Raw genomic sequence first — 25109 nt, forward strand, 5'->3', positions numbered from 1 at the left:
GTTACAACATGCTCCTTTAGCTCAGCAAAGTTCATTATTACCCACCTCTGAAGGCTACTTCTGTCAATTCAGCCATCTCAGCCTCAGCCCAGTTCTGTGCCCTTGCTGGAGAGGTGTTGTGGTCATTTGGAGGAGAAGAGGCACTCTAGCTTTGAGTTTTCAGTGTTTTTGTGTTGATTCTTTCTCATCTTTGTGGACTTATCTACCTTTGATTGTTGAGGTTGCTGACCTTTGAATGGCATCTTTGTGGGGTCTTTTTTGTTGATGTTGTTGTTTTCTGTTTTTCTTTTAACAGTCAGGCCACTCTTCCATAGGACTGCTGCAGTTTGCTGGGGGCTTGCTCCAGATCCTAGTTGCCTCAGTTTTTCCCCATACCTGGAGGTATCACCAGTGAAGGTTATGAAACAGCAAAGATGGTAGCCTGCTCCTTCCTCTGGAAGCTCTGTCCCAGTTGAACAGTGACCTGCTGTCAGCCTGAACGCTCCTGTAGAAGGTGTCTGGAGACCCCTGTTGGGAGGTCTCAGCCAGTCAGGAGGAATGGGATCAGAAACTCACTTAAAGAAATCATCTGGCTGCTTTTTGGTAGAGCAGGTGTGCTGTGTTGGGGGGACTCTTCCTTGCCCAGACCACTTGGACTCTCTAAAGCCATCAGGCTGGAACAGCTGAGTTGATCAATCTGCAGAGATGGTGGCCACCCCTCCCCCTGGATCTCCATCCCAGGAAGAGATCAGAGCTCTGTCCATATAACCCTGGCTAAAGTGGCTGAAGTTCCTGCAGGGAGGCCCCACCCAGTAAGGAGAAATGAATTGGGGTCCCACTGAAAGAAGCAGTCTGGCCACAATCTGGCAAAGCAGATGTGCTGTATTGTGGGGGACCCTTACTCATCCGGACCATCTGGATTCTCCAAAGCCATCAGGCTGAAATGGCTGAGTCAACCAAACTGCAGAGATGGCGGCTCTCCCTCTGTTCAGGGAACATGGTCCCAACTCAGGCAGACTCCAGCCTGTTGCCATTGGTGGCCTGGAATTCCAAGCCAGTGGGTCTTAACTTGTGAGGTGCCGTGGAAGTTGGACTCACAGAATGATGCTGCTGGGCTCCCTGGATTCAGCCCCTTTCCCCAGGGTATGTACAAACGGGTTTCCCACCTTGCCAGGGATCCTGGGGACAACAGATGTAAAACTCCTGAGTCTCTGTGTGTGTGCGTGAGTGGCCAGTCTGCCAGAACTCCACACAGCTCTGTGTATTGAACCCAAGGCCTTGGTGGCCTGGGCTCATGAGCAGGTCTCCTGATCCATGGATTGCAGAGATCCATGGGAGAAGCATGATTTCCCAGGCAGGGTCGCACATTCACTCATTGCTTCCCTTGGCTGGAGATTGGGGTTCCTTTGGCTCTGTGCCACTCCTGGGTGGGCCATTGCCTCACCCTTCTTTCCTCAGTTCTTCGTGGGTTGTTTGCCTAGTCAGTCACAATGTGAGAACCTGGCGATTTCAGTTAAGGGGCTGAATTCACTCACCGCTTTCATTCCTCTCCATGAGTGCCATGGACAGCAGCTGCTTCAAATAGCCATCTTGGCCTCTGTGTTTGTGATTTTTGACTGTGAGCTATTCATTTCCCTTTGAACCTTACCTATAGTATTCTTTGAGGCCTGAATTGAAGGAGAGTTTCTCAGAAGATAATTTTTATTTGCTTCTATCGGCCACCTACATATTACCAACCTAGGTCCATTTAAATTCTCTGGTTGAGGGTTTTGAACCACAGAGATAGTGAATTTAACCATGAACCCACATGGAAGTTGACTTGTGGTTATGGATTCTTGGAAATTTCCTCCAACATACGCCAAGATGAAGGCAAAGATGTTTCAATTCATCTCCAACAGATTTTCGTTGGAGATGAATTGAACATTTATTTTCCTATTTTACAATTTGTATGGAGCCCTTTGGGGTCTCAGCTTTATTGGAGGATTTCCTATTAGATATCCCTCAAAGCTCAAGGTTCCCAGCGTTCAGCAGAAACTTTCAGCATGAAAGACCTACTTGTTGGCACTTGGTTAGGCAAGTTTCAAAGAAAGGCCCTGACATCTTCAGACACAAAAGCTGATCTAGCAAATTCTTTTCTCTGTCCTCAATTGAAGCAACTCTTCATGCTTTGGAAATGGATTTACTTTCTAGAAAAAAGTAAAAGCAGGTTGGAATTCACAGTCCCTGCTTCTATTTATATGGGAGCTTGACAGATTCCTTATTTTTGTGCCAGCTCAGAAAAGCATTTAAAAATAAATATTTTTATTTTGTAATTGCCAGTGTAGTTACTCCAATTGGGAGTATAGTTAATACTATATAACCTAGCATTCTGTCAGAAATGGAACACACTAGTACTTTCTTAATGGCTACTGACAATTGACTACTTTTGTTTACACACTACCTAAAATTTGATTGCTAACCTTTGACTGTGTGGTAGGATAGCCCCAATTACAAGCCATATTCACTTTGCATTTAACAGAAGTATGCCATGGATACATTAATCCAATTTATTTTGCATTCTAGGGGAAAATCATCTAAGCTAAATAGAATAAAATGCCATCTTCAACAAATGTGATAAAATCAGGTGTATGTGGCCTTTCTAACAGAAAATCAGTATCATAATATGACAGCCTCAGGCTGACTAGAGGACTGGATCATAAATATGACTAAGACTGACTTCAAATTACCAACAAGTAAGGAAACGTATGAATGACCATAACTCAACATGATCAAATGTAACATAAATATATGTAGAAATACATATTCTGTTCTCTTGAGCTCAAAGAATAGACTTGGGAAAGGGTTCCTAAACTGTCTGACATTAACCTAAGGTCTTAAAAGATGAGTAGGTGCTTTCAAAAGGCAAGTTAAAAAAAAAAGAATTTCAGACAAAAGGAACCAGCTTATGCAACAAGAAGGCATAAAAGAGCAAAGCAGATTTGGTAAACCATGAAAGGTTATGAATGGTGCAACAGATGGTATAAAACAACTCAAACCACTCAAACCAGAAAACATTATTCCAGGCTTCTTTACCCCGCACTTTTGATTGGGAACCAATAAAGTATCTCATAAAATTCTCCTTTCTCTATTCCCAATTCTACCACTTTACCTCTCTTTTTACATTTTTTGCCTAAAATATTACAAGTTTTCTAATTGGTGTCCAAGTCTTCCCACTTCCATTTTAGGCTAGTCACTGAAATGAATTGTCTAAAATACAAATCAGATCAAACCATCTCCTTGCTTAAAATCCCATATGGCTCACCAGCACTTAAGAGATAAAGTTCAACATTATTGGCACAATGCACCATTTCCTATATGACTGTCTACCTTTTCAGATTCATGCCCTATTCCTTTTTTCACATTTAACAGAAATTTTTATTAGTTTTTTTATTTCAATAGGTTTTTGGGGAACAGGTGGTGGTTGGTTACATGAATAAGTTCTTTAGCGGTGGTTTGTGAGATTCTGGTGCACCCATCACCCAAGCAGTGTACACTGTACCCAGTGTGTAGTCTTTTATCCCTCACCCTACTCCCATCTTTTCCCCTTTCCTCCGAGTCCCCAAAGTCCACTGTATCATTCTTATGCCTTTGCATCCTCATAGCCTAGTTCTTACTTATGAGTGAGAACATATGATGTTTGGTTTTCCATTCCTGAGTTACTTAGAATGATGGTCTCCAATTCCATCCAGGTTGTTGCAAATACCATTACTTCATTCCTTTTTATGACTGAGTAGTACTCCATGGTATATACACACCACGATTTCTTTATCCACTCATTGATTATCATGCCCTATTCTTGATCTTTCTAGATTCCTCCTTGGCTGTGAAATAGTGGGCAAGTTACCAATCACAGTGAGCCCATTTCCTCATCTTTAAGATGAAGATAAGTCCTACCTATGTGTTCAGGATTAAATAACACTACATCTAAAACCATGAGTTTGGCCTTCATTTTGCATATCCCAGGGATTAACTAAGGAATTTAAGCAGAAGAACATGATGAGAGTAGTACTTTAGAAAGGCTAAGGACAGTAGTGGGGATGGGTCCAAAGGGAGCAAAACCAGAGGTGAGGAATGAATGGATAGTGGCAATGGAAACAGACAGAAATAAATTGAACTAGAGAAAATAAAGAAACATAATCAAAGAACTTGGTCCCTAATTAGAAGTGGAAGGTGAAAGAGAAAGGACTTATCAGAAAGCAAGTTTTAAAGAAAGGCCCTGACACCTTCAGGAACAAAAACTGATCCTAACAAGTTCTTAACATTTTCTGCTTCTGAATGAAACTATTGTTCATGATTTGAAAATGAATTTACTTTCTACAAACAGACAAAAGTGGGTTGAGATCAAGTCTTATGAACTAAGAAATTAAACTGTGAAATACCATTTAGGATTAAAAGAGAGCAGATGATCAGTAACGTTGCTTCTAATCATGTGCTAAAGGCAATTTTCCAAAGGAAAATGGTTCCAGGGGTTAGAATAAGTGTAGCAGGCAGGAATCATATGTAACTAACAAGCTTTTACTTTTAAACCTTGTAATTCATCGTCAAACAGGAAGCACAGTTTCATAAAAATCCTAACAAGCCAGGTGTGGTGGCTCACGCCTGTAATCCCAGCACTTTGGGAGGCCGAGGAGAGTGGATTAGTTGAGGCCAGGAGTTTGAGACCAGCCTGGCCAACATGGTGAAACCCCATCTCTACTAAAAATACAAAAAATTAGCCAAGAGTGGTGGTAGGTGCCTGTAATCCCAGCTACTTAGGAGGCTGAGGCAGGAGGGTTGCTTGAACCTGGGAGGCAGAGGCTGCAGTGAGCCAAGATCGTGCCACTGCGCTCCAGCCTGGGCAAAAGAGTGAGACCCTGTCACATACACAAAAAGAATCCTAATAAGCCATCAAGAGATCTGAGCTCTATATACCCTCTTGATGTATTACCTTAGGCAAATTACCTAATTATTTAGTACTGTTACGCATGTGTAGGACTGGAGCAACAGAATACCCTTCCTATCTCCTTGAAGAGTGGTGTTCACATTAAATTTGTGTAAGAATTAGGAAAAACTGGAAGTCTTAATACTGTTCTTTAGCAGAATGCATATGTAGATAAATTTCAAATGCAGACAGAAATTTGATTCATTATGCATTACAATTACTGAATTGTGACTATATGCTATATGGGTTAACAAGTTTTAAATAGCAGGACTACACTTTACATTTAAGATGTATAAATACATTTTGGCATATCAGAAAAACAAAATGTTATCAAAAGCAGATACTGAACCACTATCTTTATGATTCCAAGGCTTGAGATGAGAATTTCTGGATATTCACATATCGAAAAGATGGGAAGAACTAAGATATAAAGATAACTTCAGTCTGTACTAAATTACCAGAAGACAAGCTGTTTCCCATTCTACAGGTGTTCCTTCTATGATGTTGTCCAGTGTCAATTTTCCACGACGTGGTTCTTACAGTTCATCCTAAGAGTTATTACTGCGGATTACATTTTCCCTCAACCACTTAATGAGGTATTTAAAACCAAGCCAGTACGTTTAAGACCAAGCCTTTAGATTCTCTGTCCCTCACATCCCAAGCAATAAGCCCAGGAACAATGGATGTGACTGGTGCAGACAGCCCTGCACAAGAGATGGAGACACATAATCACTACACACTGCCAAGACAAGTAACCAGTGTCCCAACGGTACTTTCAAGACCTTATGTGTCCTTTCTCTATCCTCCTGCAGCTAAGACAGTTGGATCGAATCAATTAAAGGGAAGTCGGGCATGCTGGCTCTTTGTAATCCCAGCACTTTAGGATGGCGAGGCAGGTGAATCGCCTGAGGTCAGGAGTTCGAGACGAGCCTGGCCAACATGGCGAAACCACATCTCTACTAAAAATACAAAAAAAAAAAATTAGCTGGGTGTAGTGGCAGGCGCCTGTAATCCGAGCTACTTGGGAGGCTGAGGCAGGAGAATCGCTTGAACCTGGGAGGCAGAGGTTGCAGTGTGCTGAGATTACGCCATTGCTCTCCAGCCTGGGCGACAAGAGTGGGACTCCATCTCAAAAAAAAAAAAAGAAAAGAAAAGAAAAGAAAAAATTACCTAGGTGTGGTGGTATGCACCTGCAATCCCAGCTACTCGGGAGGCTGAGGCAGAATTGCTTGAACTCGGGAGGCAGAGGTTGCAGAGCCAAGATCACATCATTGCATTCCAGCCTGGGCAACAAGAGCAAAACTGTCTCAAAAAATAAAAAATAAATAAATGAAAGGGCACTTTACTCATTCTCAGTGATTGCCACATTATCATGCTAATGGAGACGTTCAGTCCATGACACTGAATTCTCAGGTGTTGCACTTAAGAATTACAACCTAGAGTTCCTCTAGTTAATTCTAAGGTAATTACACAGTTGCCTTTGTATGGATCACTTTGTATGTTAAGCCCCACTGTGGCCCCCAGAACCTCTGCCTTCAACTCATTTCCAAAACAACAAAGCAGGCCCTGGTCAGGTTTATGAACAGAGTATCCTCAACTGTATTCATTCTTCTACTTCTCAACTCCACAACACTTCTTTAATAGCAGTGTTTTTAAATTAATATAACTTCTTAGGGTACGTGTTACGGCCTTGAATTTGAATCTCAGCTCTGCTCCCTACTGTTATTTGAGCCAGAATTTCACTTCTTCGGACCTTGGTTTTCTTGTATCTAAAAGGGGATACAGCCACTTGATTTTAGTGGGATGCATTTGGAATCAAATGAGATGAACAAATACAAGGCAGTGTCCTATGAAACATGGAGTGTGTAGTCTATCTCTCATGCCAGTATTGAAACCCAATGGGTACCCTTTCCCTTAGCAGCTGAGGTTAGCTGGAGAGGCCAGAATTCCTGCTTTCATACCCCTCTCAGGGAAATGTTTGATACCACATCTGGCTGTGTAATAGTATCTCAGGTACAGTTAGGAGCAGGCACAAGGGTAAGGTGCTGAATCACCATAATATCAATGAATCTGTTATCTGATCAATCACTGGTAGGAGGTAAAGTACAGCAGATACATTCAGTGCTGGAGCCGCAAAGTGCTTTTCTCCAACAGTTTTCAGGCTCCCATGGCTTTTTGTTCACTTCCATTGTCCTCTCATCCATAAACCTCCCATGTCTGACCCCCAGACGTCTTCTACCCACAATCCTCCCTACCCTTCTAAGGTAACAGTGAGTGATTCCAACCCAGTATCTAACCTGACATCTAATGCTCACCTGGCAGCTGTAGCACCAAGAGCGGAGAGCATGGCTGGAAACCATACACGGGGCCCAGATAGACTTATAAGTTGTACCTCTCCACCATGACACAGGTTGAAGAACTGTACCCACTTCCTTTAGCATTAAGAATGCTGGGGCAGGTCAGGACAACAAACAAAGAAACTCAAGAGACTGTGACACCTGTTCAAGCAAAGCTGTGCTTAACAGATACATCTGTGGTTTCAAGAAGGATAAGCAAAAAGGGTAGCCATGGGAAGGAAGAAGAAAAAGAAAGCAGCCATAAAACACTTCCAAAAGGAGGTCATTTTCCCCGGTGTGAAATGCACAGATAATTTAATGTAATTTACTTTAAGATTTTCCCCTCTCAGGGTCTGATTTCAGAAAATCAAATTACAAAGTCATCATCACATCCTAGATTTATTACAACTGACCTGCAGGCAAAAGGATAGAACTATTACATAAACACTTCGATTCCATGTATATATCTTAAATAGAGGAGGAATTCAAACAAGAATACAGGATAAAATATTCCAAAGCTCCAAGAAGCAGTTATGTTACTGAGCTCCATTTTTTACAGACAAATAAGGCAATATCCCTGCACATTAGCTTTTTGATAATTTTTATACATTTTTCTATGGTACAAGAGAAAAATAACCAGAGCTCACAATGTACAGTTCTTACACTATTTTCACAGTTTGTGAACACTATACACCCTTTTGTTTTAATAAAGATACATTGTAATAAACTCCTTGCCCTTAAGTTTATAGTTTATAATAATCTATGATTAATACACTAAAATTGCCTTCTTATGTGGTCATCCACACAATAGAACGGTCAGATTAGCTCCTGGACAGTCAGAATTGCTTTTATCTCCATTTGCATAATGGCAAAGTGACCCTATGCTGAGCCAGATGGGAAGTTGACAGCAGAGAAACAGATTCCTCTTGAGTCCCCGGGAGCAATGGAGGATGATGGCTTGCTGCGGTCGAAGGCAGACATAGAGCAATGTCTCCTTTCAGAACAGTGGGAAGTCTAAAGTTTAGGATACCGTGGGGGAGAAGATAGGGAAATGAGGCAAGTAGATCAAAGAGATAATCACTTTTGAATTCTGCAATTTACAGGGATGTGACTTTAAACAGCACCATTCTCCCTTTATTGTTTGACAGTATTTATGACTGTCACTCTGAGAGGAGACACAGCAATACCTGCCACGATTTGGTTCTGTAATGGCATCACCTGCATCTCAGGCCATGACTGTTTTATATTCCAGTGTGCTTGAACCACTCACAGTGCTGCTTCACTGTCATACAAAGCCTAAGGTTCAGTGCCAGGGAGGCCCAAGCAAAACCTAATGAGAACCTGGCTAATGGGTAAGTGAAGAAGCACAAGATACTTAAATGGCCTCTTGTAACAGTGCTAAGGGTTTTGTTTTGCTTTTTGTATTTTTTTCCAGTAGAATTCCAATGCCAAGAAATGGTGATGGACTACGAGAGGTTCTAGCAGGTGATGAACGTAAAGGCTGCCGTTTCGGATCCTCATCTGGTCCAATGTGTCTCTAGAAAAGATGCCTCTTTATCACCTACCACATCGGCTGGGCCCCACTATTCTTAGCCTTTTAAACACTAGCGAATATGAGAGATTTGGGGCTAAAAATCCTTGGTAAGGAACATCCCTGCTAACTGTAAAGGTTTTTTGATATAGAAAAAAGGCAAAATATTGGATTAAGCGCAAGTCACATAGCGACAATAGACTACAGGGGAAGGGAAAGAGATTCGGAAACTGAAGACCTGGACCAGTGATGGCAAGAAGCAAACAACTGAGATTTGGTCTTTTGCTCCCTACTAGAAATCTTTATCTAATCAATCAAGGCACATTGCTACTAGCTACTTCTCCCTGTTAGTGAGTTATGATGGCTAAAGTATCAGGCTTGGGACCAAGGGGAAATATATAGCTGCTACAAGTTGTTCCAGATAAAATACTAGAATTAAAAACATCTGTAAACTTTGCCTTCTGTACTGTTTTCTTCTTGCAGTCCTGGTGGTTTGTGGCAGGTGGAACATCAAGTTGGCAGCACACCGAATTCTGAGAATGAAAAATTCTTAGGATCAGCACCTTCTTTGACAAGTGGCAGACTCCTGAGTCTTCCCATTGAAAAACAGGACTGGTAAAGGAGAAAAGAACACATTCTGTCCTGTCTCAATATTTTAATGTTCACCTCTTTGAACGCAACATGGTTTTTGGTAAAGATAAATTCATTCTAATTTAACATGATATTTCAAACAGGAAATTTGGCTGAGCACATCGATCCCCAAACATCAACTGTAACTGTAAAGCAACAGAATATCACATCAGTAATCTATTGCACTTGGTGAAGAAAGTAAATTCCTCCTTTGTCTCCCAGCTCCAGAAGGCAATGTGTCTCGTTGGCTGTGCAAGCTCTTCTCACTCAAGCCCGAGTTTCTATGTTCAGACATAGTACATTCATCACTGTGTCCTTCCAGGATTTGGAAGTCTGACAAAACACCATTCCAGTAGCTGCATCTCCAGGTTTTGAGTCTAGAAATGAATTTAAGATGTGATCTAATCACAGTCAACAACTTGATCGTACTGACTTCCACATTTCATGAATATGTTCATCACAAAAGAGCAGGATGAGGTCTCTCTGACCAGCACTAACACTGTGTGATCAATCAGGTTTTACAAGGATGCACGTTCTAGGTGACAGGAGTATACAGACATGATGGAAACGAACACCAATCTTATTGCACATGGTGTCTGGGCGAGCAATAAAAACACTGTGATATGGGATGAAAATTCTTTACGTCTTGCTTCCTCTCAGCCCTTTTTTCTAGAGTCTGATGTAGCAGCGATATCAATCGACATACATGGGAGAGCTGGGAGTAGCTGGCATTTGATCCAGGATTTTACAAACATAGCATGCGACCTCAACGGCACGTTCTTCATACATCAAAATAAAGGGATGTTTCTGCAAGAAAATTGAAAACAAAAAAGTCAAAAGTTTGTATGACAGCCCAAACTGAACATTTTCCAATTTCTATAGAACATAGAACTCCAGGCTCCCAACCACACATAGCTGTGAAATACCGCAACACTACAAGTTCAGAGAGGCGAGTACAGCCTTTATTCCATGCAGATATGCTAATGGGCATGGGCATGCCTAGAGAGAGGATACGTGGTAATGATTTGAAGGTGCCACCTTGGCAGTGAGGTCTGGAAACTTATCTGTATACCAGGGAGTGTTTGTTGAGGAAGACAGCCAAGTTGTCACTCAGCACAAAACATAGCTGGAGCCTCCACCACACCATCTAAGAGCTAAGAAGAATGACGCAAATGCCAGTCGCTATTCCTCTTGGGACACCAATATAAATCTCAACCTCCATTTCTCCTATATACAACAGGAGGACCTTTTTACAAAAAGGTCGCAATCCTTTTGCCCTCTTCTTTTGACCTTTTAACAAAAAGGCTGTAATTCTTTTGACCAAAAGAGGCCCAAGAGAAATTTGCCCCAGGAGCTTCTTCCCTGTACTCTCCAGAGCCAGGGTCCCAGTATCTGCTTCACTAACCCACCTTTTAAAACTCCATCTCTAGCAACAGTTTTCTTTTACAGACTAAGTATGTTGACTAGATATTTTTACAGTCATTGGTGGACTGTGATATAAGTTTGTCACAACGTCCTTGAAGAGCTAGTAGTTAAATGTGACAAACAAATGGATCTTTTCTTAAAATATTCCCACATTATTAGATCACAACACTTTCTCCCTGCCCCACCAATGCCATACCCAGTAGACTGCTTAAAACACCCAAGTTCCATGGGATGAATGAGAACTTTCAAAGAAATGGGAATAGGCTATATGATGTAAATTTGCATGAATTTTATAAAGGCAGAATAAACACAAACTTTTCATTAATTTTTTTCTTATGGCTGCATCCCATATAAATAGACTATGCAGTGGAAAATGGCTTCTTAAAGTCAGAATTCTTTGGGGGTGATTTTTATAACATGTTAAGACCAAAATTTTCCATGAGAATTTAGCTAGTATTAGTAGAAAAATTATAACTGCAAATTTTCTCTTTCCAAATCTTTGTGTAAAAACATTAACAAAAAACACTCAATAAAGTTGAGATGTTTGTTTATGACAGAGAGGCCCACTGCTTGCTTAGTGAACCAGCATGTTAAGAGAGTTCCGGGGTGAGGATGTACCTACAATCCCCACAGTCCCACACTCACCAGAAGCTCTTTATACTTTGGCCTTTTGGATTCATCCTTCGTAAGGCTAAAATAACATAAAAATAACATTATTAAAATGTAGATTCATTTGCCTAAGTATTTTTCTTTTCACAGATGAAATATTACAAATAATGAAATAGTTCTTTCCTTCAGATCCAAAGTAACAACGCAGACAGCCTGCTAAACACAGTAAAAGCACATACAAAAAATTGTGACAGTCTATAATCTGAAGATTTATCTCTAGGATAGTCAGTGTAGGATGATTAGTTAAAAATTAGAAAAAATATTAATTCTTGAAAATTGACTAAATTATGGCATAGCTACACAGAATACTACAGTTAAATATATAAATGTTTTATAAGTATAAAATTATTTGTGTGCATATATGCTTTTCTAAATGTAAATAAATAAGTAGACAGATATTTATGCAGATACTACCCAAGAGAAACCAGCAATCAAGTAATTCTGGGAGATAAATTACATATACATTTTTATCAATTTATCCTTAAGTTTTAAAAAAGTTTATACTCTGTATCTCAATATGTTCTTTGGTCCAAAAGTTTAAAACAATATAACTTTGCTGAAGACTACATCAGTATATAAAAATGTCTGCTCTGTTGACATTTTCTCCTTGAATTCTACCTTGCCTAATTAAAGCTGCCAAAAGTATTTTCATTTTGTTTATATTTACCTCATCTATCTTGGCCCATATCTTAATCACCATTCCCTTCCAACCTCAATTAATATTTTACTATCAAACATGAATTAATATGGGTAACATAGTTCACCTCTTTCTAAACTCATTGCTGTTTTCCATATCCCACACCTTCTGTAACGGATACTGCAATGTGCTATGTAGATTCCCTCTTTAAGAAGGAAGGACTTATTCTTCCACTGTGGGGCAAGCTGCCAGCAGACAACCCTTTACTATTGGCCTCTTCAGGATTACCACAGCTAAAGACAGCCACCTTAGCCCTCCTGGGACAGTCCATCTCTAATGACTGATCCACAAAAGTGAATAAAAATCCAAGACCCTCATTCCAAGGCAGGTCAACACAGAGTTGGCTGAGGCCTTCAATGACATGGCACTGCAACTGAACTTCTTCTGCCCAATCTCGTTTCCTTCTCATTGGTAGTGTTGATCCCAAGATCACTACCTAGTCAACTTCCTACACTCTTATCTCTGTCTCAAAAGCCTGCTTTCCAGGCAGCCAATCTGTGACATCCTTCTTCTGGGTTAACTTCTCTTCTTGGTCAAGTACAGATGGCCCTTGAGCAACACAGATTTCAACTGTACAAATCCACTTATACATGGATTTTTCTTCTGCCTCTGCCACCCGAGATAGCAAGACCAACTCCTCCTCTTCCTCAGTCTATTCAATGTGAAGACAAGGATGAAGATCTTTATGATGATCCACTTCCACTTCATGAATAATATATTTTCTCTTCCTTATGATTTTCTTAATAACATTTTCTTTTCTCTAGCTTACTTCATTGTAATAATACAGTATATAATACATATACAAAATATATGTTAACTATGTTATCAGTAAGGCTTCTGGTTGACAGTAGGCTATTTGTTAGTAGTCAAGTTTTGGGATAATCAAAAGTTATATGCGGATTTTTGACTGTACAGGGGGTCAGCATCCCTAACCTCCACACCATTCAAGGATCAAAGCAGTCTATGAATTGTAAGTGCTCAGTCTTCCCATTCCTAAAACTGTATTTCTTCCTTACTGTGAATATTTGAGTGTCTGAGTCTAAAACTTTAGGACCAGGCTGACAATTATATTCCCTCAGCACTCTGGTGCTGTGACTCCACTTTTTCCTGCAACTATTGTGGCTGGGAACAAATCTGCTGTTAGTCTTATTATCAATTCTTAACAGATAATCTGTTTTTTCTTCCTGATATTGCTCGGTAATTTTGCTTCAATACATAAATGATGATAAACGAAGGTATAAATTTAAAGGTAAATTTAAATATAAATTTAAAAGGTAAATTTATACCTTTATCATCATTTATGCACTGAAGCAAAACTACAGAATATCAATTAAAATTTACTTTTAAATTTATATTTAAATTTACCTTTAAGCTTATACCTTTGTTTATCCTACATGATAGAGACTTCACTTTCAATCTGAAAACCTATACTAAATCAGTTCTCAAATGTTTTCTTTCCCCTATGATCTCTGTAAACATTGCTTCTCCACTTTCAGAGTTGCCTTCTTTATTTCCATTACATGCATCTTAGAACCTCTAACTCTGCAATCTGTTCTGATTCTTCACTGCTTTTCATATAATCTGTGCCATGCTGGGGGAACGTCTCAGCTCCTATTTCCCTAATTTTGTCTTCAATTATTTCCAGTCTAGAGAACATCAAGTCTGTTGTGTCTTTTATATCAACAGCTATGATTTTTCCATTTCCAAGACTTCTATTTCCAACCGCTTTATTTCTTCCTCAGTTTTAATTGAATTTATACCTTTATTTCCTTGAGCATCCTAAATATACTGATTTTCTTTTACAGCATATTTCAGACAATTTCATAAATCTATTTCAACTTAAAGTAAGTTTCTGTTCCATTTTGTTAAATGCTTTCTTAGCATTACACTTCAGTATTCAAGAATTATGATTTGCAGACTCATTTTGAAATAACATGTTTACCCTCCATGCATATCCATTCATTTGTTCAACATATGTCTGAGTGCCCCACTAATCACTATGAACTGAACTGGGAGCCAGGGATACACACATAGAGCAGTTTTAAAGTTGCCTCTATTTCACAGGGCCACCAGTATCAAACAGGGTCCTGTAATGGACCTTTCAAGTTCCACTACTATGTTGGTATTAGGACAATTACAGTTCCAGTCCTCTGGTTGCAAAACCAGTATCTAAAGCCTTGTCATTGTGTAGTACCATAGCTTGCTTAAAGCTGTGGCCCAGGAAGTAACTGACATCATTTTTTGCATTCTCCAGAATGAAAAATGACCTGCAATACAGCAAGTCCATGGCGTCAGATCTACACAGCATTCTTTAAGTATTTTTGTTGCATTTTTTCACCCACACAGAGGTTTGCTTTGTTTGTAAAGCTGCCATACCTTTCTGGTTTTGTGTTTTTCTATTTCATCTACTGGAGCAGAAAATTATGTCAGTGTATAAACTTATGATGCTATTTGGGTTGAAATCTTAAACTATTAACATTGACTGTCTTCTGTTTCTGAATTACAGCTGACATTAATAATGTTATCAATAATTATATTAGCTCCCCTTAGACTATCTAATAAGGTAGCCATTAGCAAAATTAATTCCAATAAAAAATGCATTTCCTTAGTTACATTAGCCACATTTGAAATGCCAGCAGCTACCACACTAGACAGAGCAGATTATAGGACATTTCCAGCATCTCAAAAAGTTTTACTGGGAGAGCTTCAGCTCTATCTTCTAGTTCATTAATCTCTCTTCAATGATATCTAATCTGTTGAATCCAGCTATTGTTTTAATTTATGCTTTTTATTTCTAGAAGTTCTATTTGGTTCTTTATAAATGTGTTCCCTGCTTATATTTCTAAGCTGCCTCTTTTTCTTTAAACTTATTTTTTGTTTCCTTTCATTCCAATATTTGAAGCCTTTGCAGATCTATTCCTACTATCCATTGTTTCTGATTCTCATTTCTTTTGTGAGTGTTGAGATTTTTTTGTGGACTACATATTCCACTTGACTTTATTTTTTGGAATCATTTAGTCCTAGGCTGAATGATTTGCTTTTGCTTCTGCCCGTCAACTGGGGGCAAGAGGAGCATATCTTTCCAGCCAGGGACTCTGAAAAGTAATTTTTCTTAAAATTAAATTCTCTAAGTATTTTTACCATATTCAATATGAATTTAGATGGCAAATCTACATTTGCTTGGGTTATCCTTTAATTTACTTTGACTCTTCCTTCTCTCCCATCATCTCCCTCCCTGAATTTCAGTCAACTTCAGAGCTCCATGGATTCCTCAGTTTTGCACCAACTCTTTTACATTTTAAGAGGGACTTTAGGTGGGGTACGATGGTTCACCCCTGTAATGTCAGAACTTTGGGAGGCTGAGGCAGGCAGTTCACCTGAGGTCAGGAGTTCGAGACTAGCCTGGCCAACGTGGCGAGACCCTGTCTGTACTAAAAATACAAAAATTAGCTGGGAGTGGTGGTGCGTGCCTGTAGTCCCAGCTACTCAGGAGGCTGAGACAGGAGAATCACTTGAACCTGGGAGGTGGAGGCTGCAGTGAGCCAAGATCATGCCACTGCACTCCAGCCTGTGCGACAGAGCCAGACTCTGTCCTAAATAAATAAATGGCACTTTAAAATGCTTATCCAGGCCAAGTACAGTGGCTCACGCCACTGTAATCCCAATACTCCGGGAAGCCGAGGCAGGAGGATCGCTTAAGCCTAAGAGTTTAAGACCAACCAGGGTAATACAGTGAAATCCAGTCTCTACAAAATTTTTTTAAAGAAATTAGCCAGGTGGGCCAGGCGCAGTGGCTCACGCCTGTAATCCCAACACTTTGGGAGGCCGAGGCAGGCGGATCACCTGAGGTCAAGAGCTGACCAACCTGACCAACATGGAGAAACCCCAACTCTACTAAAAATACAAAATTAGCTAGGTGTGGTGGTGCATGCCTGTAATCCAGCTACTCTGGAGGCTGAGGCAGGAGAATCACTTGAAACCGGGAGGTTGAGGCTGCGGTGAGCCGAGATCATGCCATTGCACTCCAGCCTGGGCAACAAGAGCAAAAGTCCGTCTCAAAACAAAAAAGCAAAAAACAACAAAAAAACAAAAATTAGCCAGGTGTAGTGGCACATTCCTGTAGTCCCAGCTACTCGGGGGGCCGAGATGGGAGGATCGCTTGAGCCTGGGAAGCTGAGGTTGCAGTAAGCTGCGATCATGCCACTGCACTCCAGTCTGGGTGACAGAGTGGGTGAGACCCTATCTCAAAATAAATAAAATAAAACGCTTATCCAGCATTTTAGTAGTTTCAGTGCAAGTGTTGTCCAAGATATCTAATTCACCAAAGTAATGTGAAGTGACCACATTCCTCCTGTTATAGCTGTTTCTCTGCTCTTCAGGTATTGCTGACTTGGTGTTTTGTGTACATTTGTGTGCATGTGTTTTAATTGAAAACTTGTCAAGTCTTATCTTTTCTCAGAATACATCTAGATGTGGCTTCCCTCTACTCTCTTGTTTAATTTGGTCTGGTATTTTAATCTAAGAACTTGAGTTATTCTTCAAGTAGAAGGAATTTTAATTTTAATTCTTTGTCTACAATTAGTTAAATAGAATATTTTGGATTTTTCTTCTCTCTTACCATTTACCTCATGTTCATCTTTTTAGCCCTTTATTCTTAAAGATTAACTAAAGGGTGTTACTTACAGATCTGGTTAACCTGCAATACTCAATCTGCTGTGTGCCACCATTTTCCCCCATTCAGTTCAGGAATCATGTTTACTATCTGAAGATAACATTTCTGGAATTCAAATTATTCCCTCCTTACAATTTTTTACCTTGATTTTTTTTCTGTGACATTTTAAAGGAAATATTTGTTTAGATTTCTTAGATAGGTACAATTCTCCAAATCACTGAAAGTTTTCATCTGTTAGTGATTTTTCTTTATCACAGTTAATCTCAGCTATGGATTCAGGTTAACTCTGAGAAACAGGTGGAGAGCCATCATTGCAGTATCATCACCTAGGTGGAGAGCCATCATTGCAGCATCATCACCTACTATAGGGATTTAATTTTTGCATTTGCTCTAACAGCGTGCACTGTGCTCCCGCCCTCTAACCAACACAGGCGTTGTTGTTAGAAGTTATTTCAGCAAAGCTTGAGCTTTTCTTTACAGGTCTTGCTGCTAAGAGAAAGGCAGGAGTAGATACTACTACACTGTCCCAGCTGCCTGTGAGATCTAGCACAGAAGGCATTTCCTCAAGACATTTCAGGATCGAGCTTTACTGCCTAATTAGTTGCACAATTAGGCAGTCCCACAAGTTGCCTCTTCTTCCAGGTCTGCTGCCCAAGCTACAGAGTTGTATATGGGTCTTATATCCTCCTAGTGACTTTTTATATTCCCCTCTGCACACGATAAATTTTGGATTAGGCAATCCATCCCTGAATTCAGTCTTATCTCCATCCAGAGTTTCACAAAAATTCCTCAAGAATAACATTTTTTTTTCCCCCAGGACAAATAAAGAATTTTTCCCCTAAAAAAAATTCCAATGGTGATTTCAATAGATAGTTAAATTGGGAAACAGTTTAAAATATGGGCTGAGATCTGAGGAGAGCAAAATCACTTGGTGACCACTGAACAGGCCCTAGAGACAAAAATTCCTTATCTGAGGAATGTAGAAGGAGCAAAAACCACCCGATGACTATCCAACAGGCAATCTGGAAGCAAAATTCCTTATCTGGGGAAAATCAGAAGTAATTAAACTTCCCAGCCTGGCGCAGTGGCTCATGCCTGTAATCCCAGCACTTTGGGAGGCTGAAGCGGGCAGATTACTTGAGGTCAGCAGTTCAAGACCAGCCTGGCCAATGTGGTGAAACCCCATCTCTATTAAACATACATAAATTAGCCAGGCATGATGGCATGAGCCTGTAGTCCCAGCTACTTAGGAGGCTGAAGCAGGAGAATCGCTTGAACCTGTGAGGCAGAGGTTGCAGTGAGCTGAGATCGCGCCACTATACTCCAGCCTGGGCGACAGAGCAAGGCTCCATATTAAAAACAACAACAACAACAACAAAACCCAAGAAGTAATCAGACTTCCCTATTATCTAAAGCAGGCATTGGTTCCAGATTTTTTCCCCAAAAAAACTTTATAAGTAACTAGAATTTCTATACATCTCCAGAATGCCATGTCGAAATTCACTGTGCAACACTTGCTGACATTAAGGAACCAAAATTACTACAAATGTAATCATTTATTGTTACCTACATGGCTAATATGGTCCAAATTATCCTCAAGCTTTAAGGTCCATAAATACCCCTAAGGAAAAATCCACTGTGGCACGCTCAGCACCCTTCTGCACTCTTCTGCAGCATACTTTCTTTCTAATAAACTTTCCTTTTTCAAACCTATACTGTTGTCTGTAAATTCTTTTTATCAACCCATGAGTCGACCATTTCCCAATGCTGAGGGCTCAGACACCTCGGTCGGCAAGGTCTTCCTTTTGAACCATTAAGTCTTATCCTTTTTTTTTTTCCTTAGGAAAACTTTTAATCGAAGCAGACATACAGAAAACACAACTCCTAAGTGCAGAACTAAAATAAAAGTAACAATATTCTGACTTCCAATACCTTATATTGTTTGCTTTTAACTTTCATATAGAAATAGAACCATAGATACTGCTTTCTGTCTTCTTTCACTCAACATCATTCGTGAGATTTACTGAAGTTGCTGAGTGAAGCAATGGTTCTATCTTCTCTGATGCTATATACTGCTGTATACATAATGCTACAACTTATTATCTGTTCTACTGTGGAGAGAGTTTCTAATTGTAGGTTATAAATGTGCTTTTCTGGACATTCTTACATATGCCTTTTAGTGTATTTATGTCCACACTTTTGTTGGGTATATAGTCAGAACTTGAATTGCTGAACCATGGTGTATACATCAACCATATTAGATCAGCTATACTGGATACTGCTTGTTTTTCAAAGGAACTGTACTAATTTATACTCCTACAAGTTATGTATGAGACTTCCAGTTGCTTCAGATCCTCACCAATACTTGGTACTGTCAGTATTTTAAACTGTGGTCATTCTGGTAATTATAGTGGTATTTCACTGTAGTTCTGACCTGCATGTCTCCTGATTACTAATAATGCAGAATGAATGCAGTAAATTGAATATGTTTACTGGCCTCTTGAATATCATCTTTAAAGTGCCTTTCAAGTATTTTGCTATTTTTGGTTGTTATTTTTCATAAGTGTTTTACATTTTTAAGTACTTTACATATTCTGTGTAAAAGTCCTTCGTCGAATGTAAGTATGAAAAATATCTCCTTCTACTGTGTGGCTTGGCATGTCATTCAGTGCTGTCTTTTAATCAATGGAAGTTCTTAACTTTAATGAAATCCAATTTTTTTTTATCAATCTTTCTCTTAGGTTTGGCTACTTTCTACGTTTTGTTTCAGAAATCTTTACCCAAACGTAATGAAAACATTCTCCCATATTATCCTGTATGTGCTTTTAATTTATGTAACTGAAGAAATTCAGTTTGGCAGAAACCATTCAAGGAGAGGGAAGTCATGAGAAATGTGGCTAGAGCGGGCCGGGGGCAGTGGCTCATGCCTGTAATCCCAGCGCTCTGGGAGGTCGAGGCGGGCAGATCACGAGGTCAGAAGTTTGAGATCAGCCTGGCCAACATGGTGAAAACTGTCTCTACTTAAAAAAAAAAAAATTAGCTGGGTGTGGTGGCAGGTGCCTGTAATCCCAGCAGTACTCAGGAGGCTGAGGCAGAAGAATCGTTTGAACCCGGGAGGTGGAGGTTGCAGTGAGCTGCGACCACATCATTACACTCCAGCCTGGGCAACTGAGACTCCATCTCCAAAAAACAAGAAAAAAAAAAAAAAGAAAGAAAGAAATGTGACCAGAGCAATAAACTAAGTCCAGATCATAATGGGTTCTGAAAGCCTAAATTAATTAATTTTAAGGACAAGAGGAAGTCTCTATAGAATAGTATCTCTCAGTATTTTTTTCATTATTTATCCTCCCCATCATGAAATTTAAATATGATAGATATAGTGCATATCTGTTTATATTCTATGGCCTTTTGGAGGACTAAAAACCATTATACAACCTAAGATTTTCATTTCTCCAAAATCAATTTTTGCCTCCTTAGGGTCAGTATCACCCTGCTAAGAATGCATACTTTAGACAGAGAAGTAACATGATCAGATATACATCATAAAAAATACAACTCTAATAAAAAGGGGAATCATTTGGAACAAGACAATATTGGATTATAAGAAAATCAATATTGGATTATGAGAAATCTGAATGATCCAGGTTAGAGATTACAGGCAATGTCCAAGACAAAGAGTGGCAGAAAGAATGGACAAATGTGGAGAGCTAATATGAGCATATTATGAACATAAGTACACTTCAATGTAGACCTTAATGATTTGCAATGACATGGAACTATGAACCTACTCAGGGAAAACAATGGGACTCCAATGTCTAAAACTGTCACTCTATTATGGCATCAAGCGAAACAGAAATAAACATGTACAAGTACCAACACATACAGAACAAAACCAATAAAGAGATCAAGGAATTAAAAAGAAACCCTGATGGAACGTTCACAGGTGATCATTTTAGATATTATACCCTATGACTTACACAGATCATTTTAAGCAAATATGTCATAAAAATGAAATACATAAAATGATCACATTTATGCAATTATATAAACTATCCATACTGTGTGCAAATTAGTACAGAATTGATTGTTTTTTAAAAGGAGGAAGCAGCCAATTTGAGTCATCCTTATGTCCTTCTTCTACCTAGAAAATCTTGAAGTATTCCTCTCCCCTCTGAAAAACCAACACAAAAGTAGAATTTGGTTACAGAAGATGAAAGAGACTTAAAAACTATAGTCAAACAAATATTTTTAAATTTTTCATACAAAGGAGGGCAATGTTAGACCCTGATTTAAGTCTATAAGACCTAAAATGAGGAGAAACCGCATTCTTAGCAGGAAAAAATTATGAGAAACCAAAAGGTATTTTCAGGAATAAACAGAAGATACACAAAATGCTCTGAGGCTTTTTGTTCATAGCATGTCTTATATTTAAATCATGTTGGATAAACAAAATAAATGTCAAAAATATCCAAATGATAACACAAAAAGATTTTATTTAAAAGAGCCTAAAACAGTATAAAGCATGATTATATTACTGCCATATCTGCATATGTTTATTCTTAGGTGCTACATATACACAAACACACAACAAACTATTAAAAAGGTAGACAAACAACAACAGGTGTGGGGTTCACATCTTCCTTGGAGTAAGGTTTCAGAGAGCAAAGATATACAGTTCTACCGACTACACTTTGCGTGTGGATGTGACCCTACTACATATAACCAACTGTTTTCTATGTTATGTCAGAACAGAGATCCAACCCTGAAAGTCTGATCTGGCAAGCTCTTGATTCAGTAAATGCTTCCAGGTGATTTTGGTGCAATTGCATTGTGAGAACCACATTAGAGTAAGATGATCAGTCTCACCTAGAAGTTTAACCTGGTATTTCTTGTACCAGGTACTGGAAGTCTGGAGACAGCAGCTTCTCCACCACTCATGGCTGTTTTTCACCAATACCTGAGTAGCAGAATAAGAAGGTGATGCCTCTCCCAGCTAGCTGTAACCTTCCATACAGCCACAGTGATCCAGAGTCCCAGCTTGAAAAGTAGGGTGATGTGACCAAGGGTCCCCTTCCTCCATGTAAAGTACCAATGCTGCTAAGACCAAGTAAATCTCACTATTCTCGCCATGCGTGTTCGACCATTCATAAATCAGGTACTCACCACAAGTTGACAAAGTTGATGAAACTCGGGGAGAATTCCCTTTCCTCAGAATTACTCAGCTGCGGAGGATCTCCTTTCACGACTTGTGTTAGTTGATCAAATACACTATTCCACTTTGGATAAGGAAATCGGCCTGTGGCCAACTCATACTAAAGAGAACAAAGAGGAAAGAGCAAAATACACCAGGCATCATTTACTACTCCCCACTGGAATGGCCACAAAAAAATCTAAACTACAAGCAAAACTCTAGTAAAGCCTTGAATTAAACACAGGTTAGCTTGGGGAGGAATCTTCAGAATCATAAAGGCTAAGTAGAAGTTATATTTAGAAATCAAGATAATATAGAGAATTCTGAATCAACCAAATTCAAGGACTTGGAATACATGGGAACACAAAACTTAAGCCTTGACAATGTCCCTACAATGCATGCTCTAGGGCAGCCTGTGGTTCTGACTTCTTTACAAGAAAGTCTGGAAGACTGGTTTTAGAACTATTTTACTATAGAATACGCACAATTTGTAGCCATCTTAGAGGAAGGCCTTGGTCCATAATCGTGGTTAGACTCCTTTTTAAGGCAAAAGAATATCCAACAAACAAAAGCCTAATCTGAGCTTGGAGGAAACAATGTGCAAATCCTGCTCTACAGCTATTCTGCAGATACTACAATTTCAACCACAACCAGATTTTACAAGTAGTGAAGAAATCAAGTCAGGGTCAAACCCTGCATCCTGAAGCCCCAGTAAAGGGCTCAGGACAGTACCTCTAAGCCACACCAGAAGAGATCTGAAGAGTCTTAGGTATGTCCCAATCCTATCAAGCGTCCAAAAAAAAAATATTCTCTAATAACCAGTGAATCGTATTCTCATCTATCTCCCTTTCTGTTCTGAAAAATAATGAAAACCTACCAATTAGGCCGGGCACAGTGGCTCACGCCTGTAATCCCAGCACTTTGGGAGGCCGAGGCGGGTGGATCAGGAGGTCAGGAGATGGACACCATCCTGTCTAACACAGTGAAACCCCATCTCTACTAAAAATACAAAAAATTAGCCGGGCGTGGTGGCAAGCGCCTGTAGTCCCAGCTATTCAGGAGGCTGAGGCAGGGGAATGGCATGAACCCAGGAGGCGGAGTTTGCAGTGAGCCGAGATTGCGCCACTGCACTCCAGCCTGGGGGACAGAGAGAGACTCCATCTCAAAAAACAAAAGAAAAGAAAACCTACAAATTTTGCTTTTTCCAAGAAACATATTTAAATCTGCACCATGGCATAATGAATCCCATTTTACATGCACTGACAGGTGACTGATACATGAGGATGAGGCTCCAAACATATTACAGAGGAAGATGGCATACAGGAAGAGAGAGAGAACTCTCAGAACACTGATTCCGTTTCCTCCCTAAAGGATGCCTCTGTCAGCTCACTGTTGTTTCTAATTACACACATGTGTGCACAAAAGTAAGCAGGCATGCATGCATACACACACAGAAAAATGTATTCCATTAGCTGAAGTTTCTTTTTGTTAAAATTATAAATGCTTTTCAAGACATAAACCTTCCTGGTTATTCACAGAATTAGGAATAACTTCATTAGATTCCTTCTTGTGTTTTAATAATAAAAGGAAAAGTTGGCTGCATATCATAAAATAAAGGACTTAGGATCTTAGAAATTAATTTCATACATTTCACAATTTTTATAAGATTGTCCCTATGAAAAATAAATTATGAACCAACTGTAAGTACAGAATACCTTTTAAACAACAAGGTTTAGCTAAAAGTACTAAAAGAAACTTGCTAAAAAATTTTCTGTTAAAATCTTTCACAAAATTTTCTTTCTGTAAAGAAGTACATACTTGCTTTTAAAACGTAATTGTTTAGTCATAGATAAGTATTTCTGAATTGTAAATATCCTGTGTATGCAAATAGTTGCCTCAGCTGGAAGCTCTAGGTCTTGCTGCAGTCTTTGGGACCAGTTGCCAAACCTAAAAGATGCCCGAGATCCATGTTCTCTCCTGTCTAAAGAAGAATCTCTTCTTTAGCTGGTTGGCTTCACAATGAGAAAAGATTCCAGAAGGTATTTCCTATATTTGGTCACAAAGTAAAGTAAATCAAAGTCCTCTGCAGAGGTGAGCTGTTGGCCTTCAACTCTCTATACGAAGAATTCTCTAGGCCTAGCAGTATGATTCATCAAGAATAACTAACAAGGTTATGTGCTTCTGATCACAGAGAAGATCCTAGAAACATGTAATACCAATGAACAAATGAAGATTATTTAATAAGCTACAAAAAAAGCCCATTGCTCTGAACCTGTGTATTTCTGGGCTATAGAGTCTTAGGTAGCAAAAACTGAAAATGGGAGAAAATGAAAGAAGAGGATTGGCCTGCCTACCTACAGGACAGCCTCATCTAGGGATAGAAAATTCGCCTTCAATGTAGAAGCAGCTAAAGAAGCTATCCCAAATCAGAAAAACCCAGCAAGTCCTGGTAGAACAGCAAGCACAAGAAAACAAACCGAAGACTTCAAAACAAAATTTGGTAAAAAGGAAATGAGCAAAGATACTGCTAGAGACTGAATGTTTGTGTGTCCCCACCCCCCACCAAATTCATATGTTGAAGCCTAATCCCTAATGTGATGGTATTTGGTGGTGGATCTTTGGGAAGTGATGGGGTCACGAGGGTGGAACCCTCATTAATCTAATTAGTGCCCTTGTAAGAAAGACCCCAGACAGCTCTCTTGCCTCTTCTGCCATGTGAGACTACAACAAGAAGATGGCTGTTTATGAACCAGGAAGCAAGCCCTCACTAGCCACCAAATCTGTCAGTGCCTTGATCTTGGACTTCCCAGCCTCCGAAACTGTGAGAAATTTCTGTTCTTGATAAGATTATAGCCCAGAGGTCAGCATTTGGTTGGAGCAGCCTGAACTAATACAGATATTTTAAATGAAACCAAAATTTCAATACAGTCCATAGGTAAGAAAGAAGAGTTTATATAATTGCGCTTGCTTGTTGCAAATTAAGTAGCTTTCTTATTATTCTTTCTCAGTGTTGTTCTAA

The 25109-nt window shown here is 39.5% G+C and overlaps 1 protein-coding gene across 6 annotated transcripts in view; it reads right to left on the reverse strand.

Moving 5' to 3' along the window:
- Window positions 1-7655: 7655 nt before the first annotated feature.
- Window positions 7656-25109, reverse strand: part of MAP2K4 (mitogen-activated protein kinase kinase 4) — a 122768-nt gene continuing 105314 nt past the window's right edge. For 3 of the 6 annotated variants that reach the window (XM_009432733.4, XM_511831.8, XM_001163981.7), the window contains 3 exons: window positions 22063-22211; window positions 11507-11552; window positions 7656-10243 (listed from right to left, as the gene is read on the reverse strand). In XM_009432733.4, the coding sequence (XP_009431008.1) occupies window positions 10130-10243; window positions 11507-11552; window positions 22063-22211 (309 nt within the window). In that variant the 3' untranslated portion in view covers window positions 7656-10129. Of the gene's footprint in view, window positions 10244-11506; window positions 11553-21765; window positions 21857-22062; window positions 22212-25109 lie in introns of all 6 variants that reach the window. The other 3 variants (XR_675352.5, XM_063799021.1, XM_016932362.4) reach the window with 3 other exon arrangements.

Source organism: Pan troglodytes, chromosome 19 (genome assembly GCF_028858775.2).
Source record: "Pan troglodytes isolate AG18354 chromosome 19, NHGRI_mPanTro3-v2.0_pri, whole genome shotgun sequence".
Taxonomy (NCBI): Eukaryota; Metazoa; Chordata; class Mammalia; order Primates; family Hominidae; genus Pan; species Pan troglodytes.